Source organism: Propithecus coquereli, unplaced genomic scaffold (assembly GCF_000956105.1).
Source record: "Propithecus coquereli isolate 6110/MARCELLA unplaced genomic scaffold, Pcoq_1.0 Scaffold63, whole genome shotgun sequence".
Taxonomy (NCBI): Eukaryota; Metazoa; Chordata; class Mammalia; order Primates; family Indriidae; genus Propithecus; species Propithecus coquereli.
Window position 1 is genome coordinate 3,969,340 of NW_012152285.1, and position 22,256 is coordinate 3,991,595.

The 22,256-nt window shown below is 36.1% G+C and overlaps 1 protein-coding gene across 1 annotated transcript in view; it reads right to left on the reverse strand.

The window, feature by feature from the left end:
* The window catches only part of RNLS (renalase, FAD-dependent amine oxidase), a 265,826-nt gene that overhangs the window by 49,204 nt on the left and 194,366 nt on the right, over positions 1–22,256 (reverse strand). The window contains exon 5 of the mRNA XM_012659689.1: positions 6,597–6,770. Coding sequence (XP_012515143.1) covers positions 6,597–6,770 — 174 coding nt within the window. The remainder of the gene's footprint in view (positions 1–6,596; positions 6,771–22,256) is intronic.

The window sequence follows — 22,256 nt, forward strand, 5'->3', positions numbered from 1 at the left end:
ATTATAAATAGAAAAAGTTAGAGGTTATTATATATAATACAGCAGTTTCTTCATTAGAGAATTATTACACACCCACCCTTGACTTTCCTTAACGGGAAGTTCAGAGAGACTGTGCCGATTCCCACCTGTGTACCTTGCTGATTTTCTCCTCCTTCTTTACATTGGCCCTCCCCACCTCCTTATAAAGCCAACAGACTAGGTTTCTCCTTGCTGTTTCCTTCCTAAACAGGCAGCAGTGATGGTGGCCTCTGTCAGTGTTTTCTGTTGCTCTCATCTATGACCTGTAAATTTCAGATGTGTGCGTTTATTCATCATGAACAGTCATTTGATTCTCCTTCCTGTCTGCTCTCCCAGGAATGGTGGATAGAAACTACTCTCAGTCACCAACACATCTGGCTCTTATGTTCTGGACCAATTCTTGGCCAACCTGAAGGTCTTTTGTAAGTTTCAGCCTGATAGACAAGTTTAGCCCAATACCACAAGTGAAAAGTACCATTTTCAGAGGGCAAGATTAATTTATAACTTGTGCCTATTAATTTAAATGACAAATAGATGTTTATTTTTATGTATACATATATATATATATATACACATATTTTATAAAAGTACATGTATACATTATATGTATTATATATATTTTTTCCTTCTAAGAAAACACCACAAGATCTGATGTTACAATCATGTTATACTCTATGGCAACATTGTAATAATGGGATGGATATTCACAATTAGTATTTGACTTCTGCTAATTAAATTGCTTTAACAGATATATAGGGAAAGCGTTGGTTACATAATTGAATTAAACATGACTATGTATATTATATAAAAGACAAAATATCATGATTACTGGTTATTGCTTGTTATTTTAGGATGATGATTACTATTTTATCTGAGAGCTCTGACATTTTAAAACAAAAGCCTACACTGGAAACTTGACAGTTTTTCATGATTATGGTTCTTCTTTCCCTTTCCTCTACCCTCCCTCTTTCCCCTTTTCCTTCTTCTCTCTTTTCCACTTTGGTTTTACTTGTAAAGTTTTACCTGTTTAGATTGCGTTTTCTGCAAGTTCAAATCATTCCACATTTATTCAAATCCTAATGCAGACCATTTTGTGTTGTCTGTCAATTGCATGGCTCTCTGCTGAACGGGATAATCACAAACTCCCTGAAGGGATCACAAGGTGACTGGAGTTAAAACCCCAGGCCCATCCCAATTATTTATAGGAGTTCACCTTATATCCTTGTCTTTTATAAAGAGTTGATGTAATAAACAGACAAATGGAATAACATTTCTGCATCTTTTGTAAAACAGCTATTAAAGGCATTATACATTATATTAATGTTTATTACTCAGGGATCCTCACAATAAAATCCTTGGAAGAATAAATTCTATGTAATGACAAAGTTTATTTACTTTCTTGTCTTCCTTTTTTTTGGATGAGTTGGATTGTTTTCGTTGATCAGATATTGAAAACTATGTCATTATGCCCATTGGCCATCACATTTCTAGAGTTGCAGATTATATTAATCGCCTCAGATTGCTGCCTATTGGCTATTTTATTGATCATTAACACTCTTCCAGATGGTGAACAAGGAAGAATGATAAATTTCTGACCAATCATTTTCAGGGTCACTTATACATTTTATTTATTTAAGCTGTCCTGACTCCTATCAGTACTGGTTAACAGAGAGCTGAATTCACCTAAGTTAGACTTTTATATTTATGGACTTTTCTTTGGAGAATATAATATCCAAAGTGAAGACTGTAATTATTGAGGATAATAAAAGGTACCATAGACACTGATTTATTATTTGCTAAAGTGCCATGTGAAGCTCTTTATGTGTTCAAACTATTTACTTCTCAATAACCCTTTGGGGTTAGTATAGTATTATTTTCTTCATCTTATTGATGGGGTGACAGATAGTTTAAGTAATTTACCCAAAGTCACACAGTTAGTAAGTGGCGGAACTGAGTTCAATCTGGGTAGTGTGACTCCTTGACAGTTTGACTCCAAATTTAAGATCTTGGGAGGGACCTCAGAGAACTTCTTGGGAGGTAAATGTATCTCACTTGGGGCACTACACTTATGCCCCCTACCTGACAGACATTGCTAATTGTTGGCATAGCCTTTTCTACTGAGTCTATACCCAGCCTTGGAATCATTCTTGGTTTTCGCCCTAGGTGGTGACTACTGGTTGAATGATTTGCACTTACAGTGAAACCTCTTTATCATCCATGCAGGTCTAATCTGTTCTTTTTATAGAACGATGTATGCTAAGTGTTGTAGCAGAAACTGGCTAGAAGATCACCAAATCTATTTTTTCTTCTTCCTATATGCATAGGTAAACTACATTTCCAGCTTCCCTTCCAAATAGGTGTCACCACCTAGCTCACTGTGTTCTAAACAATAGATTGTGAGCACACCTGATGTGCACCATTTCTAGGCCTAGCCACTACCATGTATTCTCCTTCATTCTCTTTCCCATCCACTGATTTGATGCTTATGAGCACAGGGACTCCATTAGCTACCTGATGAAGTTGGCAGAGTCAAGCAATGGAGGAGTCTGGGTCCCTGAATAACTGCTTTGAAAGAAGCTACCTACCAATCATAAACACCTGTTTGGGCTTTATGTGCACAAGAAATAAAGTTCTGTCATGTTCAGGCAATTAAAGTTTTTGGACTACAAAAACTAGCATTACCAATACAAGGATCATGCAAGAGCACATCACTAACACTTTGCGGAACCAGAGTTTGAATCTAGGTCTTTTAAGTCCAAATTCTTCCTGTTATGCCAATATTACCAATAATTTAAGAAATTATCCATCTTAATATGATAAATACCTTATTTTAACTTAAATTGTCTCAAATTCTAACTTCACCAAGATTTGAGTTCATTGGCAACGAGGGTTCTCCCATCTCTAAAAAATCTCATGTATTTTCCTATTGGTGCCTTCAGGACCAGATCTCTCCACCCCAACTTTCTGGCCTACAATTCCTGTCCAGGTATGAAACAAAAGGCGAAATCAAGTCAGGTTTTCTCAAGTGTATACTGGGGAACCATTTCTGGTGTAAGTCTAGTGCCCAAATAAAATATTCTATGCATGGGTACATTTGGGAAATTCTAGATTAAAGAAGTGAAAAGGTATCTTTTCTGCGGGAATATCCTTTAATAGGATAATATGTCCTGAGACTCTCCAAAATAGGGGTAAAGTATGTAGCATTTTGCAACCTTGTTTGATGACAGAGCCCCTTCCCAAAGAGCATCTCAAGGAACTAGTGTTCTATAGAACACATTTTGGGAAACACAAACATAAGTATATCAGGTCTTAGCCATAACTACTGGTACTTGGATTTGGGTCTAGCACCTCTTGGAATTTAGTCCCTCTGTATAAGGAAACATTGGTTCTGATTGTGACTTTCTGCATATATTATATATTCCTGACATCTGACAAATGGTTATGTCTTCACCTTTGTCTGGTTTGGGCCACTTCTGTATCCTCTTCAAGACTTCACAATGGACTCTATATTGTGGTTTCAATACTGTCACCCTCATCTATCTTCTTCTTGTCCTACCTGGACAAAACATCAATGTTCCCCTTGATAACTGAGTATGTGCATTCTAGTATTAATTCTTGATTCAATCAAACACCCCAAATAAAGGGGAGGGTGTGGGGTAGTGTTAGTGGCATAAAGACACATCTCTTACTGGCTGTCAATAGTTAACTGTCAATATCAACAAAATGCAGTAAAGTTACATGTATGGGCATTCATATTAGGTGAATTCAACTAGACACACTTAGTACTCTGATCCCCAGATAGTGAGAAAAAATAGTTTAAATACAAAGCAGTTAGATTTTATGTTAGAGAATGCCATTACTGGAAGCTTCACATAATTTAAAACTTGCATAATTGAAGATTAATTTTCCACACAACTGACAAAGGAAGGCAGGTATTTCTTTGCCAGCTAAAGTGGCACGACCACAGGCTATAGCAAAAATATGGTTTCCAATTTACCTAGCCCTCTAGTTTTAACATTGTGTGATTGTTGATATAAAAATTTTACAAAAATTCTATTATTTCAAATGCTGTCAATCACATGAGAGTTTATTAATATTTGTATGTTATACTTTTTAAAATTTGCATAATTTTATAAATTACTACTGTACAATAGTATGGGTGCTTTCACCCACCATTCCACTCCATTCATACAGCAGATTTAGTCTGTTAGGAGATAAGATTCTGCTATTAATATTTCTTTCCATCCTGTATGCCTTTCATAGTACATAATATCACTATCATATAAATGCTAACCAAATATTTAATCTGGCTTCACCCAAAGAAACTAAAATCAAATGAATGCTGGAAAAATGGACGTACTGAATTTACTGAAAGTTGTTATGTCATTCTCCAAAATGTCATGTAGTTTTAAGGAACTTCAAAGGTAATTTTGAATATATGTGACTCTTGTCTTTATGTGCTAACTTTAGAACTTTACCTCCCACATATCATGTGACTGAACTTGAAGATAATGGGCATTATTGATCGTCAACTCAGCATTTATTACTTACTTCTTTCTTCCTAATAAAACCCTATCTTATTTAGGTAGCTACCTCTCACATGACTAAAGGGATGACCCTAACACCAGTTCCAAGTGTAGATCTTGATTTGTCTAGTCTTATCACACTGCTCTCACCCCTTTAACAATTTTGGACTGGTCGAGTAAACCAATTCTGGCCTATGACAGAGTCAGTGATAGCTCCTGTTCTTCCTCAGCATGTTGTTGGGTTTCAATGTGACTCCAATAGCTACTGCCATCTTGCTACCAGCCCTCTGAGGATGTCAACATCAAGAGTAGAAGGGAGCAGAGAAAGATGAACCCTAGGTCCTTGAAGATATTGCTCAGTTCTTGAATCAACCAACTCTGAAGCCTTCCCTAATCTCTTCTTAGATAATACATTAGTCATCTCAGGCTACCATAACAAAACACTCTAGTTTGGGTGGCTTAAACAACAGAAATTTCTCACAGTTCTGGAGGCTGGGAAGTCTAAGATCAAGGTGCTGGTGGGTTTGGTTCCTGATGTGGGCTTTCCTCCTGGCTTACAGACAGCTGCCTTCTTGCTATGTCCTCAGATGGCTTTTCCTTGGCATGTACAAGCCAGGACAGACAGAATTATCTCTCTTGCTCTTCTTGTATGACCATCAATCCTATAGGGTTAGGATCCTACCTTGATCACCTCATTTAATCTGAATTACCTCCTAAAAGCTCTCTCTCCAAATATAGTTATATTGAGATTAGGGCTTCAACATATGAATTTGGAGGGCAGACAATTCAGTCCATAGCAGATAATATAACAAGTTTCCTTATGTTGTTAAATAAGTTTAAATTGTTTTTTTCTGTTATATACGGCTGAATATACCTGGACAGATATCATGTCTTATGATGTAAAACACAAAGGATAATGTCTAATGCATAACGTATATAATAACATGAGAAGATCAAGGGCTATTTTCCTTTTCTCAGAACAAAGCAGTTGCAGAGTTAAAAATGGTTTGTCCATTGCTGTTATAGGGCATTTCATGAACTGCTGATTGTACATATATGTGGTATCATTATTAACATAAACAGTCTAGCCCTTAGGGAGTTTTAAGTTATAAAAGAAACATTTTTCTAAGATCATGTGCTCTGATATAAAAACCATACTCCAGGCCAGTTCTACCATTATAAAGTTCTGGCAAGCCAAGAGACATTAGTTGGTGAATTTATCAAGCCAGACTTCTAACTAATGGCTTGATGAAACCATCGCTGCATCATAAAACACTGTAACAAACAAATGATGATTCCTTTCAAGAGTTTAGTCATTTTAGATCATTACAGATTATTCCACTAAAAGCAGCACCTCAAGGATCACCACAATCCTAAAAATAAGAATATACTTTCACCTTTTTGCCTGAAATGAATGTTATGTTTTTCTTGCAATTGAAATGTAATTTTTACAACTATCTTCATCAAAAAAGGTGGAGTTTAGATTTCATCACATTCTAGTAAAGCTCTCGTGAAACATTTTACCCATCATTTTAGTTACATTTATACAAAATAATTTTAGCATATTTTTCCAAAAGAAATATAAATAAACAATAAAATTATACTGAATTGAAAGATTTTCATAACAGTAAAATTTGCCTTTTATTTCTAGCAGGGGAAGTGGATGAGCAGCACTTATCAAATTTTAAAAAGCCCAAACCAAACAAACGAAAACAAACTCCACCAAGAAACAAATGATGAGAGATACATTTGCATATAGATAGATCCATATTTAAGCAAAAGAACTTGGGTCATTTTGAAATCTTAAACCTTCTGACACTATTTTCATGAACTCAGTAATACAAACCATGTGGTGAATGATTTTCTGAAAAAACTTTGCTGGTTTCACTGTGTATTTTATTACTGGCCAAATGTGACATTAAATTTTATCCCCTGTGGCTTGGAGTTAAATGCTTGCTCTGTTCAGAATGGCAACACTCAATTAAACAGCATTTTTCATGATCTACATCCACCATTGTTACTGTATTTAAGGGAAATAATGGGGGTACTGACCTATATTGCGCTTCTTATTATCAATGGAGACGAAGCGTATGCAGGGATTACTGGTGATGTACTGCCCAGCCCAAGGGACATCAATCTTCGTGCCAGCTTCATAAAAGAGGCCCAGAGCATAGCGAGAAGAGTAGCTCACAGTCTCCAGTTGCTGCCTTTGGCATTCACTAATTACTGCGGAAGAAAAAATAAAAGGCACCAAACTTGAAAATATCCTTTCCCTTTAGTATACCAAATACAAAACTCCTTTAAACTGGTTCCAACTGCTTCCACCAACTCCATCTCACTTACAATGAATTTTAAAAGGTAATGTAAAATAGCATCAGCTCTAATTTCTTTTCAGAATGATTACTAACGTTGGAACAATTGTTTTTATCAAGATGAAGGTCTAGACTTTTTAGGGTGGCATTTAAGGCTCTCAACATCTGGCTCCAAGTTGCTCTTATAGTTTGGTGTCCTCGTTACTGTCCTTGGACTGTCTGGCAACATTATAGATTCCATATATTGACCACTTTCTGTGAGTCAGGGTCTTTGCTAAATACTTGACATGAGCATTTCACTCTATTGTAACAACAGGCTTATAAGGTAGAATATTATTTCCATGTTACGAATGCAGAGACTTCTTAAATACTTCTGTGTCACACAGTGATTTGTTTGCCACCTGTCTTTCTGCCAGTGGATTGTAACGGTTCCATAAGCAGAGGGAACATGCCACTACTCATTACAGGCATATCAAGGATGGAATGATAAAGGGATAGCAAGGTAAACACGGACAAGCAAAAGAAGTTGAAATGTAGGAGGTAAATAATGGGAAAAGCCTGGAAAAGGAATTGGGCAGGTTTGGGTTTTCAAATCCTGACTCTGTCCCTTACTAGGTATGTGACTCTGGTCAAGCTGCTTAATTATACTAATTATAATTCCCTGGTCTGTAAGTGGCAATAATAGTACAGAATGCATTAGTCTGTTGTGAGCATTACATGAAATAATGCGTAGCACAGTGCTTGGCATATAATAAGTCTTCATTAAATAGTACCTTTTTTCTATTATAGGTAGAAAAATATTTAGGAAAATGGGACAATGTTCCATCCTGGGGTGGGGAAGGAAGAGATTTCCCTCACTCTTTAATTTCCATCTCCAATACTACTACCTTAAAGATCTCAGGGAGCTGTTTGTATATGTATAGTATCTGGGTTTCAGAGAAAGCTATAGTTCTATTCTGGCTTAGGCAGGCTAGTTCAGACATTAAACATGGAAAATTCTCATTAATTAATGAAAAATATCCCAATATAAAACAGCTGGGATAAGCAGACCTCAAGATTGGGGGGCAACTTTGGCTACACCTCAGGGAAGTGGCTTTAGAGGTAGGGAGAGGCAGGAAGGGTATTCAGTGAATTATTTAAGCACAGTAATAATCTTATACATTATTACAGCTACAGAACATTTTTAGAACTATGAGCGAATTTAATCTTCACAAAAGCCTTACAAAGACAGGTGTTTTTACCATACTCATTTTACATCCCCAGGAAGGTGAAATTAAGATAAGGGAAGTAACCTGCCCTAGGTTTCACAGCTTCCAGGCTATGCGGTCAAGATGAAGCCAGAATTCCCACACTGGAGTAACACACATATCCTCATTACCCCGTACTTTCCTCTGCTCATCCATAAGTATGAGTTTCAAAATGAACTTTGACATTAATGGTTATTTTGTACTCATAAGTAAAAGCCATCTTTCCCTTTAACCATCATTTTCTGCCCTATTAAAAGCCTTAATTACTTGATGAACAAATGATCGGGCATTGGTCTTGTTACACCCAATGGATTTGGGGCTTCATTTTATTACTTAATTCACTTAAAAAGTCATAGCTTGATGTTATGTTTACTGTTTTCTAAGAGGAAAGAGATGAAAGATACTAATGCTGGTAGTTGAACACATATCACTAAGTTTCCTATTTTTAAAATTGAAAACCAACCAAACAAAATTGTGTAGTCAGCTATTTAGTAACTGAAAGGACCTCCTCAAATTTTTATTTTTAAAAATCAAAACTGAAGGGTCAACTATGTTGACAACCAAATTGGACCTTCCCTTCCCCCCAACACTTTCAGTTAGTTTTTAGACAAACTGCCAAGTGGCAAATCCCACTGGTAGCCCTTTGAAAAGGTAATTGATATCTATATAGAAACAGCAGTTAACCTCAAACACCCTTGTCTGCTCCAGGGGCTCTAGAATTCATTTTGAGAACAGGGAGGTGAGACTTCTGACTGAAACAATCTCAATTTCTGGACATATTCACTTACAAAAAATTCATCTTCAGGGCCTGAAAAACTTTTGATTATTGCAATGAAAACCTAAAAAATGGTTTTATTTTGTTTGAAAAAGTTTCCTACGCAAAATGCTAAAGGAACAAGCCCTAGGTCCCAAGTACATATATTTTGGCAAACAAAACAATAGATTCTTTTTATATCATGTATTCAAAATGGACATACGACCACATAGCAAGGTTTATATAAAAATGAATAATTCCAATATAATGATTCTTTACCTGGATGTCATCCTCATTTAATTCTGAACCAAGAAGATTATATAATCTCTGTAATTATATATATGTGCACATATATGTATGAGGTGTATTATATAGTCTATATAATATATATCTCATACATATATACATATATATAATACAAAATATATTTTATGACTATTATGTGAGTGAAGTGGCTAATAATTATAGTGGACAGGGTAGTTTACATTCAGACTTCATTAATAAGGAGAATTATTCTTATTTCATTCTCCTCTTGCCTATGTTTTTGTGTGCATGTCTGTGTTTGCATGAGTGGGTTTGGGGGAGGTAAAGCAGTAGTCCCCAACCTTTTTGGCACCAGGGACCGTTTTCATGGAAGTCTTGGATTGGAGATAATAGTAGAAGAAATCAGAAGTGGCCATAGTTTGGATGGAATATATATAGGGGTGTGTGTGTGTGTGTGTGTGTGTGTGTGTGTTATTAAATAAAAATTATGAGAAGCCATTGATTTGGGTTGTGCTCTGGTACTAGATTCCAACAGACCAACCCAAAATGGAGTCATTTATGCTAATGTTTCACATCACCAAACTGAAACTGAAGACATTTATTTGCAAGATCTGACCTGAGAAATTAGGGGAGAGATTATAGCCACACCTCTAAACAGGCCAGTTTTCTGAAAAAACAGGAGATTCATAGCAACCTATCAAAAGTGCCCAGTTGACCTGAGATGCCATGATAAGGAAGTCCTCTCTGTTTTAACCTGAAGTAACCTGATGTTAACCAATCAGCTTTTTGCATTATGCTGTTTCCTTGTTCCTGCTCAAGTTGCCTTACAAAAACCAACTGTTCTGCCATGCTGGGTGGAGCTCCTATTTTATAGATTGAATGTTATCTGGTTCATAAATTGCTAATAGAAGTCTTTAAAACTCAATTTGTGGAAATTTTGTTCTTTGACAATATATACACATACATGCATACATATACATGTATATAAGAATATATAATGTAAATTTTAATAGAGGTTTAATACATATGCAAAAAAGTATGCCTTGATGAATTTTCGTAAAGTGAACACACCAATATAACCAACAGCCAGATCAAGAAACAGAACATTGGCCGGGCGCAGTGGCTCATGCCTGTAATCCTAGCTCTCTGGGAGGCCGAGGCGGGCGGATTGTTTGAGCTCAGGAGTTCGAAACCAGCCTGAGCAAGAGCGAGATCCCATCTCTACTAAAATTAGAAAGAAATTAATTGGACAACTAAAAATATATACAAAAAATTAGCCGGGCATGGTGGCGCATGCCTGTAGTCCCAGCTACTCAGGAGGCTGAGGCAGGAGGATTGCTTGAGCCCAGGAGTTTGAGGTTGCTGTGAGCTAGGCTGATGCCACGGCACTCTAGCCCAGGCAACACAGTGAGACTCTGTCTCAAAAAAAAAAAAAAAGAAAAAAGAAACAGAACATTACCAGAACTTCAAAATCAACCTTCTCCCCGCTTTTCAGGCACACCCTGTGCCCCTGCCATAGGTAGTCAGTAATCCTGAATACCAACACCATAGATTAGTTTAGCTGTTTTTGAACTATATATATATAGGACTACAGATGTGTGCCACTGCGCCTTGCTAATTTTTAAATTTTTTTGTAGAAATGGGATCTCACTAGGTTGCCCAAGCTGGTCTCAAAATCCTGGGCTCAAGCAATCCTCCCATCTTGGCTTCCCAAAGTGCCGGTATTACAGGCATGAGCCACTGTGCCCAGCCTACATTGTGGTTTTAATTTGCATTCCATGATAACTAATATTTTGAAATCTTTCCATATTTATTTGGATATCCTTTTGTAATTGCTTGTTCAAGTCTTTGCCCATTTTTCTTTTGGGTTGTCTGACTTTTTCTCATTGCTGTGTAGGAGTTATTTATATATTGTGGATATGAATCTTATAGATGAATTGTAAAAACTTTCTTCTCCTGGTCTGGTATGGTGGCTCATGCCTATAATCCTAGCACTCTGGGAGGCCGAGGCAGGAAGATCACTTGAGCTCAGGAGTTCAAGACCAACCTGAGCAAGACTGAGACCCCCGTCTCTATTAAAAATAGAAAAATTAGTCGGGCACTGTGGTGTGTGCCTGTAGTCCCAGCTACTCGGGAGGCAGAGGCAAGAGGATCACTTGAGCCTTGGAGTTGGAGGTTGCAGTGAGCTACAATGATGCCACTGTACTCTACCCGGGGCGACAGAGTGAGACTCTGTCTCAAAAAAAAAAAACCAAAAAAACTTTCTTTTCCTGAGTGGCTTGCCTTTTTATCCTCTCAATATTGTGGTTTGATGAATAGAGTTTTAATTTTAATGTGATCCAATTTATCATTATTTTCAGTTATAGTTAACACTTCTGTGTTCTGTTTAAGAACTCTTTGCCTATTACCCTGTTCCAAGGTCATAAAGATATTCTCTTAGGTTTTTTGTTGTTGTTGTTGTTTGTTTCTTGAAAGCCTTATTGATTTCATAGGGTTTTGGATATATTTTGACAATAAGACAGCCAGAATTCCTACTGACCTGGAAAGGTGATATGAGGGAAAGAGATCAAATGAAGAATATATAGGACACTACTTCCCCTCATCTGTCCTAATTGAACAATATCTTTATTATCTATTATTTTAAAAGTTACCATATAAAAATAAGACACTAGATTATAAGCAAGTAGAAGCAAAGACTGTGCCCTATGAGCTTTGTATGTCTAGGTCCCAGAACAGTGACTAGGACAATGTGGGTATTCAACAAATATTAATAATATGTCCTTATTTTAGAAAGTTCAGTAAGCATATAAGGATATAAAGAAGCAAAAGGAAAAAATATCACCATATTCTCATTATCCAGAAAAATAATGACAATTAACATTTTTATATTTTTCCTTTAGTATTTTCCAGATTTTTTTCTCCAAACATGGTTGTGATCATATTGTACATATAATTTTGCATACCGAATTTCTGCTTACCATATGACAAAAATCCCTCATTGTTAACATAATTTTTAATGCATCCATAATATTTGATGGAATGGATGTTGTATAACTTATGCATTGCATTAATGTTGGATATTTGTTTCCTATTTTAATCTATTATTATTAAAGCTGTTATGTACATATTTGTGCATAGATCTTTATCTGTGTTTCTAATTATTTCCTTAGAATAGAATATTGGAAGTGGAATTACTGTTAAATTGATTTTCAGAAAGATTGCGCCAATTTACACCTTCTACTAATAGTATACAAAAGATCCGTTTCACTGTATCTTTGCCTGTATTAAGAATTACCTCTTTTTTCTTGTAATTTGAGGGGAGAAATAGATCTCATTTGGTTCTACTATAATAAGACTAAACATTCTTCGTATGTCTACTAGCACATATTTTATTTTCTATTTTGGAAACAATACGTTCATGTCATTTTGCTAATTGGTCTATTAGATTCTTCATTTCTTTAATTAAGATTTTTCTTTTTTTTTTTCTTTTTATCTTTTTGAGACAGGGTCTCGCTCTGTTACCCAGACTGTATGTAGCATGGTGGCACAATCATAGCTCACTGCAGCCTCAAACTTCTGGGCTCGACAGAACCTCCTGCCTCAGCCTCCCAAGCAGCTGGGACTACAGGCATGTGCCACCATCCCTGGCTAAATTTTTAAATTTTTTGTAGAGATGGGGTCTGGCTATGTTGCCAAGGCTGGTCTCCAACTCCTGGGATCAAGTGATCCTCCTGTCTTGGACTCCCAAAGTGTTGGGATTATAGGCATGAGCTGGCCCTTCATGTTATTAAATTGATTTTTATTAATAGGTGATATAGAGATTCTCCATTTATGGTATGTTATAAAATTTTTCCTATGTGTTGTTTACTTTTTAGTATTATATACATTATAATATTTATGTAGATAATCTATCAGTTTCTTTACTTCCTCCCTCCCTTTCACTCTTTCTTTTGTTTAAACACTTAGAAACCAGAAATTTATTTGTTCTGGTTATTCTTGCTCTTCTATTTCCACTCCTTGCTCTTCTCTGTTCTGCTTGGTGCTCTGGGAGACTGACCCCTCTATAGGTTGTATAGCTCTGGTTTGTGGGGAAGCTTTTGGCCAATTATAGACACAGGCAGGAAATTCCAGGGTAAAAGGAGACAGAGGCTAGCATATTGATTCTTCCTGCTCCTTCCTGTTTGTCAGGTGCTGGCAATGCTGAGCTCCTCTAGAGTTAAGTTCCTTCCAGGTGGCTCTTCTGCCCTGGTTCTAACTCTCATGAGGCACTGGTGACCTCTTCTTTCCTCACTCACTTAGGCCTAGGAGTAGTACTGGCTTCCTGCTGTTACTAGTCTGTAGGTGCTACAACATCCTTTCCTTATTGCCTTAAACCTGCCCACTGTTTAGTAACTGCCCCTTCATTAAATTCTCTAAGTAAAATTCCTTCAAATATACCATCTATTTCTTGCTGGGACCCTGACTGAAAAAATATTTAGCTATATTCTAGCTTATTCTAGGAAAGCACTCTGAAACAAAGTATGATACATTCTGCTCTTATGGAGTGGTTGAGATCGACCTCTTAAAACCAAATCCTTGGGCCCAGAAGTATGGTGCATGAGAATATTTTGCAATTTTTGAAGATTTGTTTTTTCATAAGTAAACAAGGTAGTGTTTCCAACTGTATTTCTCTTCACCTAATACTGGTATTTTTGGCATGATAATAAATATTTCAAGGTTGAGAGTAAAACAAACACCTCCTAGCACTAACATGGTATTCATTACCAATATTTATGGTTATTGGTAAATGCTGCTCACATTGACACTTGGTGCTCAAAGCCTTAACATCCTGCCAGAAGTTTTGTTGTTTGCAGCTAATTACAGAAGATTGCTAATTTCCTGATTTGCTGCCATATATAAAAGATTTTAGCTCAGGGACAGTTGAAGTTAGGGAGCCAATTTGCATTATAACTACTTAAGCTTTGATTAAAGGATTTGATATACTTATTGCTTTTATACTGAATCCCAAGAATATCAAGAAATTTTCTGTACCAATTCAACTCCTAACATTAGACCATCTAGCTCTGTGGGTACACAAAGAAAACAGTATCTTAGCCAGAATAGCCGGTTCCTCTTTACTCAAAGTGGCTGTAGAAATAGCATCGAAAGTTCCATTTTCCATAAACAGTTCTCTTTGCAGGCCAGTACAGAGTTTGAAATTTTACCATTCATGAGTCATTCCTTTCGTGTAAAAGCATCACAGAATCAGTCTCGTTTCACTTCAACTGGAATAAATTGAATGTTCACTTGGACTCTATAGGTATAGAAGTCATTAAGTATGGAAGCACAGTTTCAGAAATAGTTTTGGCAAGCAACAAATCTAGAGTTTATTGGTGACACACTTCAGCAGTTATATCTCTGTGGGATTTCCCTGAGGAAATATTCCCTTCATCGCGGGAAGCAACTCTGGAGACAGAAAAATTTGGGTTTGAATTCTGGTTCTGACATTTATCTGTGTGACCTTGGTTAAGTTACTTAATCTTTATAAGCATCTGTTTTCTTATAAAATAAGAATAATTATAGTGTCTGCCTTAAAGAATTGTTAAGAAAAATAATTACTTACCTTTAGGATTGTATATATTATAATATTTATATAGATAATCTATTAGTTTCTTTACTACCCCCCTTGACTCCTAACGTTACTTAATGCAATACCTAGTACATAAGTGTATTGCAAAAGCCCAATACTACAGTACTTGACTTTAAAAGCTTTTAGGGATGTTTATGTGTATATCATCCTTTAGAGAAGTTTCTAAAAAGCCTTTGGAGATGACATCCCAATGTTCAAGCATATCAGGATAGTACTAAATCAAAGACATGTCTTTGGCTAGTAAAGTACACAGATATACTTCACTTTTCAGAGGGTAAAAACAAAACAAAACTTTAAGGAGTACTAAGAATGTCAAAATGTCTTGGAAAATAATTTTTGAAAAATTAACATAAATTATGGAATTCTTTAGCTATCTTTCTACTTCAAAAGGCTGAATGTTCAAAGATTTCTCTTTGAAAATGAATGAAAACCAAATTTTGGATCATTACTCTAGCATTACATTTTCTTAATCTTAATCCTACCCCAGGATTGTAGAAGAATAAAAGGTACCAAAGAAATGGGTTTCTCCGTACTGTCTTTTGGTCACTTAAGATTATATTTTGATAAACATTTAGGACTGAGCTATTTTTATACTCATGTGTTTATGGAGAATGCTAATCATTATCTGAATACAACATTAACAGGTAAAATTCTATTTATGCTGTGCAGAACGGTTTTTTGGAAGTCTTCAGAATGAATTTAGAAAGCATTGGTGTTTTAGGGCAATAAAATTCACATGTAGTAAGAGAAATTTATCTAAATGTTTCCCAAATTTTATGGGACCCTAACAATGAAGGCATTAAGTGGCATTTAAAAGGGAAGAAAAGAATATAAAGATACCTACAGTTTCTAAAATATTGTGTTTAATAATATGTAATTGATCATGACTTTATCTCATTTCATTCCCAGTAAGGATAAAAATAAACAAGGCATTTTTTTAGGAGCGAGTTCTTATACTTCCATGATTAAACAGGCAATCTTGCCGTACTGGGGACAGATGTCATGCCCAAAGGCCTTTGGGGTACTGTAAAGGCTCAAACTGCTGGTGTGTTTCCAGTGATTGTGATGAGTCAGGTTCCCTCCCCTCTCCCCAGCAGGGAGGGATAGTCTTCTAATCCCTCCTGTCTCCCCATATCTGTAATCATAAAGGACAATCTGTCAAGGAAAAAAGACATTTTCTCTTTGGTCTCTGCTTTACTGACTTCTTGCCACTGTCTCCCAGGGGCCACTGTAAAAGAGTATTTAGCTATGTAGATGTGGCTAAAGCTGGCTTTTCATAAAATCTTACGGCTTTCTCCCAATCACGTGAAGTCTCTGCTGCCCTACAAACTCACTATTCACTTGTCTTTACCTGGAAGTCCTGTGAAACTGAAATGACATTCAGTTGTTTCTGTAGCAACAAGTTTTAACCATGGGATTAGAAAAATAAACATTAAGGTAGGAAATGTTTTCTGAAAGATGCAGCATTAGTTAACTCAAGCAATGTTTACTACAGGCCTACTGTGCATCCAGCACTATGCTAGTCACTATAAAATATCTCTCGACCAAACAATTTAGCAAAGTATAGGATAGATTTTGGACTGAGAAGTAAAATAATTTCACCCTGGTTATTATCAATTGTATCCTTGGGGATCTTCTTTTTGGGTTTCTGAATTGAAATGTATTTGGCTTTCCTGTTCTCTTTTCAGAACATATACAGTCTAGAAACCACAATAATATGGTTGGAAAATGCTCGCCTTATTTCCACGCATTCTAAACTTTTTAGACTATTATGCCATCATTCTTTTTGTAGGAAAAGTGCTGAGTTTCATTTGGGCAAGAATATGAAAATAAAGCATTGTGTATGCTATTATATAAAATGTCACAGAATATCACACCTATGTATTTTATAGCCACTCTTCTCAGCCTATCCATTTAATTACTTTATGGCCATGCCATTCATGAGTAATACAGTCATTCTAAAATACACAACAATAAAAACTTTATTACATGTCACCCCATATTTTTATACATACATATTTTTATATTTATGGCTAGAGTTACTTTATACTGAAGCAATGACTTGGAGAATTAATATTCTAATTCTAAACTTTTATAGTTTTAGAAATCAGAAAGCAATGTTTGCAAGGACCTGGAATCTGTGGTATTGAGGCAAAATGTCAGAATCTGGTGGTATAAGCTCTAGGACACTCACAAATATGTCCATCTTGTACTTTGCAGATCCGCTAGCTTCTTTTCTGTTTACATAATAACAACTCCCCACAATGCTTAGCTAAAGCCAAAGCAAATACACTAAACTTGGGAATAAAAACTGTAAGTGGTACCAGCCTTTATCTAGTGGAAGCCTATAGCATTTTACTTATTTTAAAATTATACTTTCATAGCTTACAAAAATCTCAATTTGATGAAAAGCACAATTATTTTTGATCTTCATATCACCTTACCTTTCCTTTGCAGTGTTTTTAAAATTGCTTTTATTAATGTACTGGTCTGTACATTAGTAAATTATTATTAATTTGTCTTTATTATCTTTGTTTCCATTTTATTCATGCCATTGAACTATACATTTTTACTGCCAGGTTTCAATCATTTCCCCCTTTTTCTTACTTGACCTTTACATCACTGCAAATATTCAACCCAAAAGATTTGATGATAGAGGTTATCTTTAACTGAATACTTGCATTTCTGAGCCTCAGCAAGACTGTGCATATATGCATAAATAAGTCCCTAACAATATAATGTGATACACATATTTCATTTCACTGAGCTTCAGTTTTCCCTACTTGTTAAGTAGTGGTTTGACTGAGATCAAAGGGCTATTACAAAGATTAGAAGATTAGAAATTTTATATATTCAGCTGGCACAAACAGGAGCAAATAAAAATAATAATAATAATCGTTGTCGCAGGGAAAGGGCTGAGTGAAATGGCCTCGAGTGGTGTGGAAAGGTACAAGTATTAAGAGGAGATTCAGCTCTGACAGGAAGAAAATGAAAAATTTGTTCTAGCTTATCTCTGGAAAAATATGTAATTTCACAGCCTCGAGGTGTTTGCTTCTGATCTATAACACAACTTCAGTTAAATATCAGGTTATCAAAAAGTTCTCCCTATTTTTCAGGTATTTGTTTTTACAAGGTATCCATTATTAATTAGAGTTAGTATAATATATATTATAATTTAACTCTAATGCAATTAATCAAAGATCTCTATAGACTGGAACATATTAATAGTAGATAGTTTTCTTTCTTCTTATGACATATTCCAGATGCAGGGTTCTACCATTTATAGAGTCAGAAACATAAATTCCTCCCTTTGCTCTCCTGACCTAACACACCCACCTTACACACCTGTTTACGGTTTGCTTGCAGGTAAATGTGTCCATCTGCCAGGGTGTGAATTCCATGAGATGCCATTCCGTTATTTAAAGAGCAAATTACAAAGATCAAACTTTTCTCCACAGTTGTGAATGCTAAAAAGTCTCCTTAGGGATATTAAAATGGAGCTAGTCTCATTGATTACATGAAAATTCAGAATGAAATTACTAAGTTATCTGCTGAAATCTTTTCAGACATATCTCGTTTCACCCTAGGTTGTGGGTATCCCATGTAGATTGTTTTTCCAAGCTTCAGCCCAACCAACCTGATGCTTACACCCCCAGCTCAGGCAGCAAGCAAGCTGTCCTGGTTGGATGGCCATCTGATGGCTTCCTCCTGCCACCTACTTCCCTCCACTATAAACTCAAATCACTTCCTCCCCACTCGCTTTCCTTCTCACCCAAAGTCTTCTCAGTTAACAGCTCTCTGCTCAGCCAATCTCCTTCTCAAAGTGTATATATCTTTTCAAATTCCCAGTCTTGTTACTCTCTCTTTCTCTTGAATTTCTAGTTCCGTTGTCGTAGGAAGATCTCTTCTTAGCTCACCAAATTGCCTTCTTTTACCTTTCTTTTTTATTCTGTTTATGAACAACACACAACCACTACCACAACAACAGAACAAAACAACCCCGTGCCTTGAAAAGAATAGAAAAACCTCCAAAAATAAATTGAAAATGGCTTTAATACTTGGTGTTGCAGGGACAAGGAAAGCTGCGTATGTTTGAAGTAAAATTAGAAGTTATAAAGGACCATCAGCTTGTAAGAATTCCCTGAAGTCTCTTTCAGAATATCAAAAGACTCTATCTACCTCCTTCTCTGGCTTTTCCTCAATAGCCAGTGTTCAATATGAATAGATAATTTGCTTCTATTCAATTATATTGTTCTATCTTTTATTTGTGCAAATGGGCAGTATTTCTATTTTATTAATGATAAATAAGCTTTATGGGCAAGTCTGAGATAGCAGATTAGAACATTATTTCCTTGGGAATACACATTCCTAAATTGGAACAACCAGATTACCAACAAAGAATTCATGAACTGAGAGCTACCTGGAGAGGGAACTGATTTACACTTTGGTTTCTCGTTTGGTAACAATTTCACTGTGTTAGCTTCTCCTTTTGCATAAAGATTCAGGGACTTGGTGCTACAGTGGAGAGAAAAATGGCTTCCCTTCATTCTCCTAGGTTCTTTAGCTGGGCTGGCTGGGCTATGAATTAAGTTGGCATAAAACAGATTAACAGGAGAAAAACCATATTGAATTACGTACCTAAGCTCAAGAGTCCCACAAAATATGGGACTGAAAGAAGGATCAGATGATTGAAGTTTATATAGCATCCTGAACTACAGAAAGGAATAGGGGTCTGGAGCTTCTGGGGGGATTCTGGTGACACAAGTTGTGAGAGGGTGAGGGAAGGAAATGTATGGTAAATAAAGGTTGTCTTGTTATGCAGATAAAAAGTCACTCAGGTAATAAAAGTTGTCTGAGAGCAGCCCTCAGAAGAATAGGTGAGTCTGTCTGAGTGTGGGTCAACCTCCTCCTGTCTTCTCTCCCGTGATCAGAGTTAATTTTCCCTGGTTGATAAGATTCCCAGGGAGGGAATTCATGACAATTGAGTTCCTTTTGGAGGCCTTCTTTAGGCAGTTAAGGGGAGCTCCAGGTAAAGACTCTGCCTGCATCCACTGTTCCCCACTGTGCCTCAGTTCAAAGTAATAAGGATAGCAAAGTGTCATAGTTTGGGTTTGGCATTTCCTGAACTTCTTCAGTGCGAAAGCAGAAAATCAGAATAGGCATCCCATAAAAAAAATTCACCTCTATTTCAAATAATGCATATTGAGAAATTGAATTGAATGATGCAGCAAATAAAATATTTATTTCTTGTATGCAATATAGATGAGTCAATGTTGCTCTGAGAAATTTAACTTTTTAATTTGCTAACTTGGTGTTTGTATTTCATTAGCAATTGCAAATGAATAATCTGTTATTCTCTTACAAGTGTCAAAAAGATGATGTGGGAAAAGTAGCTCCAACCCATTATTCCAGCATGGCTGGAAAATGTATTCATTCTTCATTGTGCTTTGCTATTCCCTGAATCCCTTGGCTTGATATCTGGGGTAGCAGGTACCAAAATCAGAGTGGGATTACAAAACTCTCATAACAGTATAGACAGCAATCCAGTTGTCTGAAAAATATGTAGATCTTCTGCTACATATTGTGTAATTAACTACACACAATTAATATTATAAAAATATCATGGGCATGATAAATAAACATAAAATCATGCATTCACATTTACAATATTAAAAGCTACCCAAATGGCTTTGGTAAAGAACATAAAACTCATTTTCTTTTTGGAAAACAAAATTCTCTGTTTTAACAGTCGTGGTAAAAATAGCACCCTATAAACTATGCACTTAAGATATAAAAAACAGCGTAACACTTTTAACTTCACCAGAAATATCAAACCATTCATTACAAATCATTCATTAAAATTAATGAATTCTTTTAAATGAGAAAATGCTGTAAACAAAATAATAATTGTATGGCTTATTAAAATTAGACAAGGTTAGCTGTACTGGAGCTTCTTACTTTGTTGCATATAATTAAAAAATATTCTTTAGATAAGGTGTATTCACTACATCTCCTTGAGACACACACAGGCACACACATACACATACATTCTCTCTCTCTCTCTCACACACACACACACAAACCATTTTTGTTATTCTCTTCTAAATATATTCATGTAACTCCCAGTAGAAGACAACTATAAGCTACAAGGAAAAAAATGCAATTTTATGTTGAGTAGAGTACAGTCATGCATCACATAACGACGGGGATGTGTTCTGAGAAATGCATCATTAGGTGATTTTGGCATGTGAACATCATATAGTATACTTACACAAACCTAGATGGTATAACTTACCACACACTTAGGCTACATGGTATAGCCTATTGCTCCTAGGCTATAAACCTGTAACAGTACAGTAACATGTTGTTACTGTACTGAATATTGTAGGCAATTGCAACACATTAAATATTTGTGTGTCTAAACACATCTAAACCTAGGAAAGGTACAGTGAAAATATAGTATAAAAGATAAAACATGGGCCAGGCGCGGTGGCTCACGCCTGTAATCCTAGCTCTCTGGGAGGCCGAGGTGGGCGGATTGTTTGAGCTCAGGAGTTCGAGACCAGCCTGAGCAAGAGTGAGACCCCGTCTCTACTAAAAATAGAAAGAAATTAATCGGACAACTAAAAATACATAGAAAAAATTAGCCGGGCATGGTGGCGCATGCCTGTAGTCCCAGCTACTCGGGAGGCTGAGGCAGAAGGATCGCTTGAGCCCAGGAGTTTGAGGTTGCTATGAGCTAGGATGACGCCACGGCACTCTAGCCCGGGCAACACAGTGAGACTTTGTCTCAAAAAAAAAATAAAATAAAATAAAACATGGTACACTGGTATAGGGCACTAACCATGAATGGAACTTGCAGGACTGGAAGATACTTTGGGTGATTCAGTGAGTGAGTGGTGAGTGAATGTGAAGACTTAGGATATTACCGTATACTACCGTAGATTTTGTAAACACTGTACACTTATGCTGTACTAAATTCACAGAAATTTTTTTTTCTTTCTTCAATAAATTGACCTTAGCTTACTGTCACATTTTTTTAATGTATAAACTTTAATTTTTTAAACATGCATTGTGCTATGATATTAAGATGGCTATGACATCAGTAGGTGACAGGAATTTTTCAGCTCCATTATAATCTTACAGGACCACTGTTCTTGTTGACTGAAATGTCATTATATGGCTCTTGACTGTATGTTCTCCAGTGCTGACGAGTGAATTAAAGTAAGGACAGGGAATTTCTTTGCGTTTGTTTATACACACGTGAAAATGGACTGCTATTTAAGAAAAGTGTGCAAAATAATTTTTCATATTCTAATAAAATGGACAGTTTTAATAACATTTTGAGCAAAAAAAACCTCCTCCCAAAGGTTTTTTTTTTTTAAACATAGGGAAAGTGCCACAATTCAGTCTGATGTCTTTGTTTTCTTAATTTTCCTCTTTAATCCTCCCCTCTTGCTCTTTCTCCCAAAGAATGAATGAACCTGTTAAGAATTATCAATCTGA